The 11,855-nt window shown below is 47.5% G+C and overlaps 1 protein-coding gene across 1 annotated transcript in view; it reads right to left on the bottom strand.

Moving 5' to 3' along the window:
* The window catches only part of FMNL3 (formin like 3), a 188,686-nt gene extending 178,032 nt beyond the window's left edge, over positions 1 to 10,654 (bottom strand). Inside the window, exon 1 of the mRNA XM_082244917.1 lies at positions 10,412 to 10,654. Within this exon, the coding sequence (XP_082101043.1) occupies positions 10,412 to 10,519 (108 nt within the window). The 5' untranslated portion in view covers positions 10,520 to 10,654. The remainder of the gene's footprint in view (positions 1 to 10,411) is intronic.
* Between the last annotated feature and the right edge of the window lie 1,201 nt (positions 10,655 to 11,855).

Below are 11,855 nucleotides of genomic sequence, written 5' to 3' on the forward strand. Positions count from 1 at the left end.
TGTGTGTTTACATGTGCTCAGATTGAAGTGTATAAGGGACAAAAATGCCTGATTATGCTATAAAAAAGAAGCTCATGTACTTGATCGAGCATAGGGTGTCGAGAGTAGAAGTGTTACAATCTAAAAAGGCACAATTACAAACAAGAAGATTCTGCATATGGAGCCTAGTCAAGCTTAAAGAGGAGCTCTGAGCAATGTGCTTATTTTCCCATGCAGTAGGGCTATGCCCGCACTGCATGGGTTAACTGCTCATTTTTTGTAGGGGTGAAGAGAGTGGTGATACACTCAACTAATCTACCAATCCTCCCAGCACAAGACCAGTGGTCTTCTGAATGGGCCGTTCCTGATGTCATCACACCCCCAGACCAGCTGTGAGAGCGAGGATGGCAGGAACAGTCCACTGCGGGATGGGGGAGAGCATGGTTTTGCGGAGGATCAAAGGATAGGGAAAGTATAGCCTTTTGGTGCACCCCTAGGCAAAAAGAGCAGGTAACTCATGCAGTTTGAACAAGACCCCACTACATGTGAGAAAACATTTCTAATTTCCATTGCTACTAAACCCAGGACCCTGCATTCACTATATCTGGTCTCCTAAAGTAAACAGAATAAAAAATTTAGTAAATATAAACTGATAAATACCTATTTTCATCAGCAGTATATAGAAGTCTTGTGACTTCTATCGGTATCTGGTTAAAGCTTGTAGGAGGAGTTTTAATTCTACTCTGACTGTCCTATGAGGCTGCATGACCCCTGACCCTCTGTCTGGACAGTGCTGATTGATTATGTGCCGATCACATGCACCCTTCCAAACTTCCAAAAAAAAAAAAAAAAAAAGCGCTCCAGCAATACACACCAAACTGAGCATGTGTGGAGTTCCCCCAAGGCAGATCAGGAGATGGATTGGAGACCGTGGAAGGATCAGAGAAGACAGTATCAAACAGCCTTTTACACAATGCATGGGATTACCCCTTGGGTTCCACAATGCGTATAACAAATATGCTTTACTACATATACAGACTCATTTTTACTACTGTGGGTTTAGTAACACCTTAAGCCCTGTACACATGGGCCAAATATTGGCCAAAAGCAGTGGCTACAGTAGAAACTGGTCCACATTTGGCCCATGTGAACAGGTCCTTGTTTGACTGAAGCCCATCTCACCACCAGCTTTTGTCCAAAGAGTATTGCTGGAAAACCAGCAGCCAATCAGCCTCTGATCAGTGCTTTCAGCCAATGGCTGCGAGTGCTGACCAGTGTTTTCTGGCGAGAGGGGCAGTCCTCCGGTCAGAACACAATAGAACAGTAGGGAAATCGTTCAGCCTGCTGGGTTAAAGCGGAGTTACGGCCACAAAAATCGACAGTCGTTTTTGGGCCATCCGCTTGCTTTTCGTCACCTGAAAAATAAATGGATAGTTACGATTTTTTTTTTTGTTATTGAAGAAAAATATACTCACCTTTCTTCCACTTCCTCCCTCTGCGGCCGCGGCCCGCGCCATCACTTCCTCTTTGCATTGAGCTGAACATCATCGCTCCCAGGAATCAATGCGCCTACACCAGCCCCGCTTGTCAGTTCCGGTGCAGGTGCGTCATTCCCTTCTAAACAGCTTCTGGGCATGCCCAGAAGCTGTGGAGGGATGATGCGCCCGCACCGGAAGTGACGATTGGGGCCGGTGCATTCTGGGAGAAGAAGACGCGGAAGAGGACGCAGAAGAGGACGCGCTGGCTTCAGCTGCCCACATCCGAGATGGCAACGCTGGAGAAGAAATTTTCAAGGTAAGTGCGACCTGGGACAGTACAGAGGCTATGCATTGTGGAATGTACTAGCCCTGACTTTCCCGGGGGTATTTTTATTGAAAAAAACTTTTTCGTGGCCGGAAGACTCCGCTTTAAAAAAAAACTTACCACGTGTACCAGACATTAGTCCCTGTTCACACTGGGGCAACCTGTCAGGTGACCTGGTCGCCTGACAGGTCGCCGTAGGTCACCTTCCATAGAGAAGCTGCGGACCCGTTCTAATAGGAGCGACACAAGTCGCTCAGACTTAGAAAAAGGGTCCGGAGCTTTTTTGGGGCGACCCGGAGCGACCTGTTTAGACTTCAATGTTATGAAGTCCGTGCCGGCCGCTCCGAGGTCGCGGTGCGAGCAGCGCGCCGCGACCTAGGAGGTCGCCCCGGCAAGTAGCGTCACCCCAGTGTGAACGGGGCCTTAGGGAAACACTAGAAAACTCTCAGGTGCTTCAATAATAAGACAAAATGTGTAATATTTTTGCAAAGCAGTGTTCCCTGTATGTAAGGAACTGCCAAGTATCAAATAATACATATACATTTGTTACATTTTGTTTTCTCCCCCTAGACACTGGCATCAATCATCAATGTTGTGGATATAGAAGTAATCCCTAATTGAATGTTGTTGTTGGTAATCTCTGTGAGCCCTGGTTCACACCTGTGCGGCTTTAAAATTACGCTGCTTCAGTAAGATTCCAAAGCCGCACATCAGTGCAATCTGCACTGCCCATTTCATTGCGGTTGGCAACTTCATTTAACAGAAGTCTATGCAAGTTGCAATGAAATCTGTAAAAAGTAGTGCAGGAACCTTTTTTAAAATCCCTGCAATATGAACAGTTCCATTGCTAGCAATGGGGTGCAACTTGTCATGCAATGTGGAACTGTCAAATCGCATGATGAGTCGCACCAGTGTGAACGGGGTCTAAAGCTCTAATCACACCAGGGCGATTTTTCATGCTTTTTGCAGACTTGCAGGACATTTTTATTTATTTATTTTTTTTAACATGGGTTCCTATGGAACACGTTCGCATCAATGCATTTTTGTGCCTCTGCTTTTTGGAAAGGGTCAGGGACCTTTTTGAAAACGCAAAACTGTGTTTTTTGCGTTTTCGGTTCAATAGACTTTAATGCAGAAGCTGCAGAAAAAGCAAATAGTGCGTTTTTACCACAATTGGTATTTTGTAATTTGCCTAAAAACAAATTTGCCCAAAAAAGCATGCAAATCGTAGTAAAGAAAATGCGAAAAGCACAGCAAAAAGGACTTCAGAAACGCTCAAAAGCAAACTGCATAGGTGTGAATGGAGCCTAAAGCTTATTTAGCACGTCTCAATACAGTAGGCCAATCAGCAAGTATAAACAAAGAAATCAAATCACTAATCAAAAATGGCGGACAAAAAAAAAGAAAGAAATGAGAACATTAAGCTGGCCAAACATATATTATTTTCTTATTCAATTTCCTTTAGATTTATCTTCAACTATGTAGTGCAAGAGCCTAGATGACTGCACACAAATGTTAAGTGTTTAGGTATGACCTCATAAGATTTGGTTTTTAGTAAATATAAAGTAAAATTGTACAAGAAAATGTATAATGTATGGCCAGCCTAAAGCCAAGTACACACTGCTAGTATTTTTTTTTGTTCAACCCAGTGGGCTAAACAGGGAAAAAAAAAAAAAAAAGAACTGACAGCTCAGGTTGGAGCCAGTGTACTAACAGTCTGATGTTAGTACAGCAATCTCCCCTGATGTTCTATTGTGTTTTGACAGACGGGACACGCCCCCCCACCAGAACACTCCGGTCAGCCTTCCCAACCAGTGATTGACAGACCTTTTTTGGTCATGCCCTTTCTGGACTGGCTGCCACACACACAGACCGAATGTCGGCCAGTTTCTATTGAACCGGCTGATGCCATCTCACATTCGGCCCGTGTGTATGGGGCTTAAGAATAGTTGTTGCTTGTAGCCACAAGTCATGTTAACCCCCCTAGCAGCTTTCTCATGGTAGCCATAAAAGTTTTAATTTAACCACTTGCCGACCGCCGCCCGACTATATACGGTGGCGGTCAGCCCCTCCCAGGCAAAGTGACGTACCGGTACATCACTAGCCTGGGAGCGAGTAGGGGGCGAGCGCGCGCCGCCGGAGGCGCGCTCCCGCTCGTACCCGACGAAGCCGGCGCGTGTGACCGGCGGACCCGATGTCTGCCGGTCACTCGCGATCGTCGGGTAGAGAGGGAGAAAGGCAGGCGGCTAATGTAAACAAAGTCGCCTGTCATTCTCCCCTGTGTAAAAGCACAGATCACTCGGTCCTGCTATGTAGGAACATTGATCTGTGCTGTTACACCACTAGCCACATCCAATGACAGTTAGAAACACGCCCCTAGGGACACACTTAACCCCTCCCTCTCCAATAAAGTTAACCCCTTCCCTCCCAGTGTCATTTTTACAATAACAGTGCATATGTATAGCACTGATTACTGTAGTAATGTGACTGGTAACCCCAAAAGTGTAAAAAATGTCAGTCAGGGGTCCGATCTGTCCACCGCAATGTCGCAGTACCGCAAAAAAAAAAAAAACGCAGATCGCCATTACGCGTTAAAAAAAACAACAAAAATAACAAAAATCCTTCCCTTAGTTAGTAAACGCAATAACTTTTGCGCAAACCAATCAAAATACGCTTATTGTGATTTTTTTTTACCAAACATATGTAGCAGAAAACAAATTGGCCAAAAATTTAAAAAAATTTTGATTTTTACATTTTTTGGGGGGGAATTTCATGTAAAAAAAATGTGAAAAATATTGTTATTTTTGCAAAATTGTCGCTCTTTTTTTTGTTTATAGCGCATGATCAAAAAGAAAAAAAAAAAAAAAAAAAAAAAAAAAAAATCGCACAGGTGATCAAATACCACCAAAAGAAAGCTCTGTTTGTGGGAAAAAAAGGACGTCAAATTCGTTTAGGTACAGCGTCGCACGACCGTGCAATTGTCCGTTAAAGTCACGCAGTGCCGGATCGCAAAATTACCCCCTGGTCAGGAAGGGGGTAAAATCTTCCGGGGCTTAAGTGGTTAATTATCTGATCGATATGTTATTCGAAAAAAAAAAAAAAAAATATCAATCAAATCTGAATATCAGGACTTCCCTTTCGATTGAATCTGATCTAGATTGAGTATGAATCAATCAAATAGAGTTGATTGGTCAGGGCAGAAAATTGTTGATCAGTTGTGCATGAATATGATCATATTTTGATTGATTAGATTACTTGGTGGAAACTATCAATCGAAATCCACTTCCCCATGTGTGGCATATCAATAGAAGGGGGTTGTTGAGTACAGATTGAATATTCGGAGGAGCTTGCACAGAAAAGAAATCGATCATTTATGACCACTACCGTAGCAGAAATATTGAACAAATGTTTTGACTAGCAGCTACAGGCCACAATTACCTACAATAGGAAATACTATTTTATTCCAGTTCTGTTCAGTTCAGATTTGGAATTCAGTCCACACGTTAAGGATTGTAGTAATTAAAAAGCCATGAATTATCTTTAGATTGGCTAAGCAGATAATGAATCTATCTTTGTCGGGATTAGGTTGGATAAACCTTTGACAGACCTTGGTTAATCTGAGGACGCCACATGCCAGGCAGATTTGGAACTGTTTGTGTATTGGTTGACCTATCACATCTACAATAGCTAGCCTACAGCTGAAACCTAGATCTGCAAAAATAAAAAAAGAACAGTTGCAGCCATTGTTGCACTTCTTCCATCACAACATGGTTGACCTGGTGTATCATGAGCCCATGCCAGTGTACATTCACAGGTAACGTCTGTGTTACTCCACAGTAATAGGAAAATGCTATCCATTGGCTCTGCTTTCTAACACGCCTCCTCTATAGAGTTATGTACAAATTCCTCAAATCCCAAAGGAACTTCAGTGCCGAGAAGGAAAAGGAAAAAAAAAAAAAGACAAGAGTTTGCTGGGATAGAAGCTTTCTAAAACGTAAACATATAGCCAGTGCTAAATGAGATCTAAGAGTCAAGACAGGCCAAATCCTGTGCAAGAAACAAAGCGGAACCAAAGCCAGAGAAACTGAAATATAATGCAAAGTCCAGACAGAGCCTACTGCGAGAAATACAATCCAGACACAGTCAGAGGAAGAGAACGCCAGCAAGACCTTCCATGGAGGACAAGAAGCCAGACAGACCCATTAACAATCATTCCACCAAAAGAGAGAATTATGGGCCGTCCAGCGTCCTACAATTCCATGTATAAAGGATCATCACATCATCTATCCAATACAACCAAACTGGACACATTCCTGCTGACCACCGAGACTCGGGGTGACAATACAGGGAAACTATTAGAGGGACAGAATTTCCTGTGTTCCTGATTCAGCAAGTCACTATGGTCAGAAACTGCTCTCTGTCAACTTTTTTGTAGCATCAAGTATGTGTGAGAGCCACCCTGGCCCACACGGCCCAGTACATGACAGATAATTGTCACCGCCACCACTAGGAAGCAAAATGTCACCCTAATTCTGGGGCACACTATGTTCTTACCCCATCGCCACCTAATTCTGGGGCCAACTATGTTCTCACCCCATCAACCCCTAATTCTAAGGCACACTATGTTCTCACCCCATCACCCCCTAATTCTGGGACCAACTATGTTCTCACCCCATCACCACCTTATTGGGGACACACTACGTTCTCACCCCATCACCACCTTATTGGGGACACACCATGTTCTCACCCCATCACCCCCTAATTCTGGGGTCAACTATGTTCTCACCCCATCAACCCCTAATTCTGGGGCCAACTATGTTCTCACCCCCATCACCACCTTATTGGGGACACACTACGTTCTCACCCCATCACCACCTAATTCTGGGGCCAACTATGTTCTCACCCCATCAACCCCTAATTCTAAGGCACACTATGTTCTCACCCCATCACCCCCTAATTCTAAGGCACACTATGTTCTCACCCCATCAACCCCTAATTCTAAGGCACACTATGTTCTCACCCCATCACCCCCTAATTCTAAGGCACACTATGTTCTCACCCCATCAACCCCTAATTCTAAGGCACACTATGTTCTCACCCCACCACCACCTAATTCTGGGTCACACTATGTTCTCACCCCATCACCACCTTATTGGGAGCACACTACGTTCTCACCCCATCAACCCCTAAATCTGGGGCACACTACGTTCTCACCCCATCAACCCCTAGTTCTGGGGCACACTATGTTCTCACCCCATCAACCTCTAATTCTGGGACATACTATGTTCTCACCCCAACAGCCCCTAATTCTGGGACATACTATGTTCTCACCCCATCACCCTCTAATTCTGGGACATACTATGTTCTCACCCCAACAGCCCCTAATTCTGGGGCATACTATGTTCTCACCCCAACAGTCCCTAATTCTGGGGCATACTATGTTCTCACCCCAACAGCCCCTAATTCTGGGGCACACTATGTTCTCACCCCATCAACCCCTAAATCTGGGGCACACTATGTTCTCACCCCATCAACCCCTAAATCTGGGGGACACTATGTTCTCACCCCATCACCTCCTAATCCTGGGGCACACTATGTTCTCACCCCATCAACCCCTAAATCTGGGGCACACTATGTTCTCACCCCATCAACCCCTAAATCTGGGGGACACCATGTTCTCACCCCATCACCCCCTAATTCTGGGGCACACTATGTTCTCACCCCATCAACCCCTAAATCTGGGGGACACTATGTTCTCACCCCATCACCTCCTAATCCTGGGGCACACTATGTTCTCACCCCATCAACCCCTAAATCTGGGGCACACTATGTTCTCACCCCATCAACCCCTAAATCTGGGGGACACCATGTTCTCACCCCATCACCCCCTAATTCTGGGGCACACTATGTTCTCACCCCATCAACCCCTAAATCTGGGGGACACTACGTTCTCACCCCATCACCTCCTAATCCTGGGGCACACTATGTTCTCACCCCATCAACCCCTAAATCTGGGGGACACCATGTTCTCACCCCATCACCCCCTAATTCTGGGGCACACTATGTTCTCACCCCATCACCCCCTAATTCTGGGGCACACTATGTTCTCACCCCATCAACCCCTAAACCTGTGGGACACTACGTTCTCACCCCATCACCTCCTAATCCTGGGGCACACTATGTTCTCACCCCATCACCCCCATAATTCCAGGGCACACTGTGTTCTCCCCCTTCACCACATAATTCTCAGGCACACTGTATACTCATCCATCATCCCCCAATTCTGGGGCACACTGTACCCTCCTACATCACTCCTAATTCTGGAGCACACTATGTTGTCAACACTATGTTGCCACAAAACCCCAGATTTAGAGGGTGAGTGAGAGTACAGTGTACCCCAGAATGAGGGGTGATGGGTGAGAACACAATGTTCCCTAGAATTAGGGGTGAAGGGTGGGATCTCAGTATGCACCAGTATTAGTGGTGATGAATGAGAGCACAGTGTGCCCCAGAAAAAGGGGTGAAGTGTGGAAGCACAGTGTGCCCCAGAAAAAGGGGTGAAGTGTGGAAGCACAGTGTGCCCCAGAAAAAGGGGTGAAGTGTGGAAGCACAGTGTGGCCCAGAATTAGGGGTGAAGTGTGGAAGCACAGTGTGCCCAAGAATTAGGGGTGAAGGGTGGGAGCACAGTGTGCCCAAGAATTAGGGGTGAAGGGTGGGAGCACAGTGTGCAAAAGAATTAGGGGTGAAGGGTAGGAGCACAGTGTGCCCAAGATTTAGGGGTGAAGGGTGGGAGCACAGTGTGCCCAAGAATCAGGGGTGAAGGGTGGGAGCACAGTATGCGCCAATATTAGGGGTGATGGGTAAGAGCACAGTATACCCTGGGCAAAATGCCATCTTCTCCCAAGGTATCCTCTACCATAGCTAATAGCTCAATTCCCCATTATCAGCCCACTATAGATCCACAACTAAGGAAGATCATCCAGAGACCCATATCTTAGGATCCCAGAGAACTCTTCTGATCACTGCCAGTACCCCCAAATTCTTCTGATCACTGCCAGCCCCCCACATTTCTCTCATCACTGCCAGCCCCCCTCATCACATTCCTCTGATCACTGCCAGCCCCCCATATTCCTCTGATCACTGCCAGCCCCCCACATTTCTCTGATCACTGCCAGCCCCCTCATCATATTCTTCTGACCACTGCCAACCCCCCACATTCCTCTGATCACTGTCAGCCCCCCACATTTCTCTCATCACTGCCAGCCCCCCTCATCATATTCTTCTGATCACTGCCAGCCCCCCATATTCCTCTGATCACTGCCAGTCCCCCATATTCCTCTGATCACTGCCAGCCCCCCTCATCACATTCCTCTGATCACTGCCAACCCCCCAGATTTCTCTCATCACTGCCAGCCCCCCTCATCACATTCCTCTGATCACTGCCAGCCCCCCTCATCACATTCCTCTGATCACTGCCAGCCCCCCATATTCCTATGATCACTGCCAGCCCCCCACATTTCTCTGATCACTGCCAACCCCCCACATTTCTCTGATCACTGCCAGCCCCCCTCATCACATTCCTCTGATCACTGCCAGCCCCCCATATTCCTCTGATCACTGCCAGCCCCCCATATTCCTCTGATCACTGCCAGCCCCCCACATTTCTCTGATCACTGCCAGCCCCCTCATCATATTCTTCTGACCACTGCCAGCCCCCCACATTCCTCTGATCACTGCCAGCCCCCCACATTTCTCTCATCACTGCCAGCCCCCCTCATCATATTCTTCTGATCACTGCCAGCCCCCCATATTCCTCTGATCACTGCCAGCCCCCCATATTCCTCTGATCACTGCCAGCCCCCCATATTCCTCTGATCACTGCCAGCCCCCCATATTCCTCTGATCACTGCCAGCCCCCCATATTCCTCTGATCACTGCCAGCCCCCCATATTCCTCTGATCACTGCCAGCCCCCCTCATCACATTCCTCTTATCACTGCCAGCACCCCTCATCACATTCCTCTGATCACTGCCAGCCCCCCATATTCCTATGATCACTGCCAGCCCCCCACATTTCTCTGATCACTGCCAGCCCCCCACATTTCTCTGATCACTGCCAGCCCCCCTCAGCACATTCCTCTGATCACTGCCAGCCCCCCAGATTTCTCTCATCACTGCCAGCCCCCCATATTCCTCTGATCACTGCCAGCCCCCCACATTTCTCTTATCACTGCCAGCCCCCCACATTCCTCTGATCACTACCAACACCCCCCCCCCCCCATTCCTCTGATCACTGCCAGCCCCCCACATTTCTCTGATCACTGCCAGCCCCCCACATTTCTCTGATCACTGCCAGCCCCCCTCATCACATTCCTCTGATCACTGCCAGCCCCCCAGATTTCTCTCATCACTGCCAGCCCCCCATATTCCTCTGATCACTGCCAGCCCCCCACATTTCTCTGATCACTGCCAGCCCCCCACATTCCTCTGATCACTACCAACACCCCCCCCCCCCCCATTCCTCTGATCACTGCCAGCCCCCCACATTCCTCTGATCACTGCCAGCTCCCCAATCCTTCTGAACACTGCCAGCCCCCACCCCCCATTCCTTTGCTCGCCGTCACACTTACCAGGACTAGAGCGAATCTCTCCTCCAGCTCCCCCGGCTCCGGCATCGGGACTTTAAGCGGTAACAAAGTTGTCCCGGGGGGTCCCCCCGCACTCTCTGCGTTCCCCATTTTCGGGACCCCGGTATACGGCTCCCCAAAGACCGGGTATCCCCCCTCCTCCCGTAGTCGCCCCGTTACTCCAATAAACAGCGCCCGGTTCCCATCCTTTGTACTAGCGAGTCCCGCCTCGCAGTCCACACTAAACTCAGCTCCATTCACCCCAGCCGCACACTCCAAACCACGCCCCTCCCAACTTCGTCCATTGGTATACACGGAGAGCCAGTCGTCACTCATTGGACCACAGGGACTAAGGAATTCCAGTCACATAGCGCCCTCTGCTGTCTAGCATTGGAAGCACACAGAACATACAGAGCATCTATTGAGCAGAGGAAAGGATGTAGCAATTGTATAGATAAAGGGCAAACTTTTCTGTTTCATTTTGGATAAATCAGGGAATGGTTTTACATCTCCTGTGGATCACAGAAGTGCAGTCTGTTCTGCACCGCTGTGTCCCATCAGTCCGCTCTCTGCTGACCTCACAGAAGTCGGTCCAGGCACCGCATCATCATGACAATGGAAGTCGGGATTCGCCGGGTGCCTGGACCGACACCTGTCACAGCCTCTCAATGAGGGGACAGTAAATTTACACTGTTATACAAGCTGTACACTCACTACTTTACATTGTAGCAAAGTGTCATTTCTTCAGTGTTGTCACATGAAAAAATATAATAAAATATTTACAATGATGGGTGTACTTACTTTTGTGAGATACTGTATGTGTGTCTAAAATTGACTTTCTGATCCATCATTGCCACCTATCAAGCCAGGTACACCCATTAGTGCTCTCCATACACTGCTCACTGCCTCAATAGACTAATCACTGCCCCCTTGTACATTGCTCACTGCCCCTCTATATCATACTGACCAACAGCCCAGGACAGTCCCGCCATTTAATTAATACCCCTGAATGGGTCCAAAAAATTCAAACATGAGTTACTCACTAGGGAGGTGAACCTCTGGGGGATCTAGGATGGAAAAGGACCTGGGGGTCCTACTAGACGACAGGCTCAGCAATAGCATGCAATGCCAAGCTGCTGCAAGCAGGGCCAACAGAATATTGGCATGTATTACAAAGGGGATTCACTCCAGAGATAAAATGATAATTCTCCCACTCTACCAGACTCTGGTCTGCCTGCATCTTGAGTATGCCATCCAGGTATAGGCACCAGAGGCGTACCTAGGGTCTCCAGCGCCCTTGGCGAGAAGCTGTATCGGCGCCCCGCCCCGCCCCCAATCATTAAAGAGTTAGATATTCTATTGTTTGTCTTTTTACATCAATTTCTATTTATTTTTAATCGTCTGCGTATCCATTAAAGATAATGTTTAGGTTATACAGTCCTTTTTC

Source organism: Pelophylax lessonae, assembly GCF_965119305.1.
Source record: "Pelophylax lessonae genome assembly, chromosome: 2".
Lineage (NCBI taxonomy): Eukaryota > Metazoa > Chordata > Amphibia > Anura > Ranidae > Pelophylax > Pelophylax lessonae.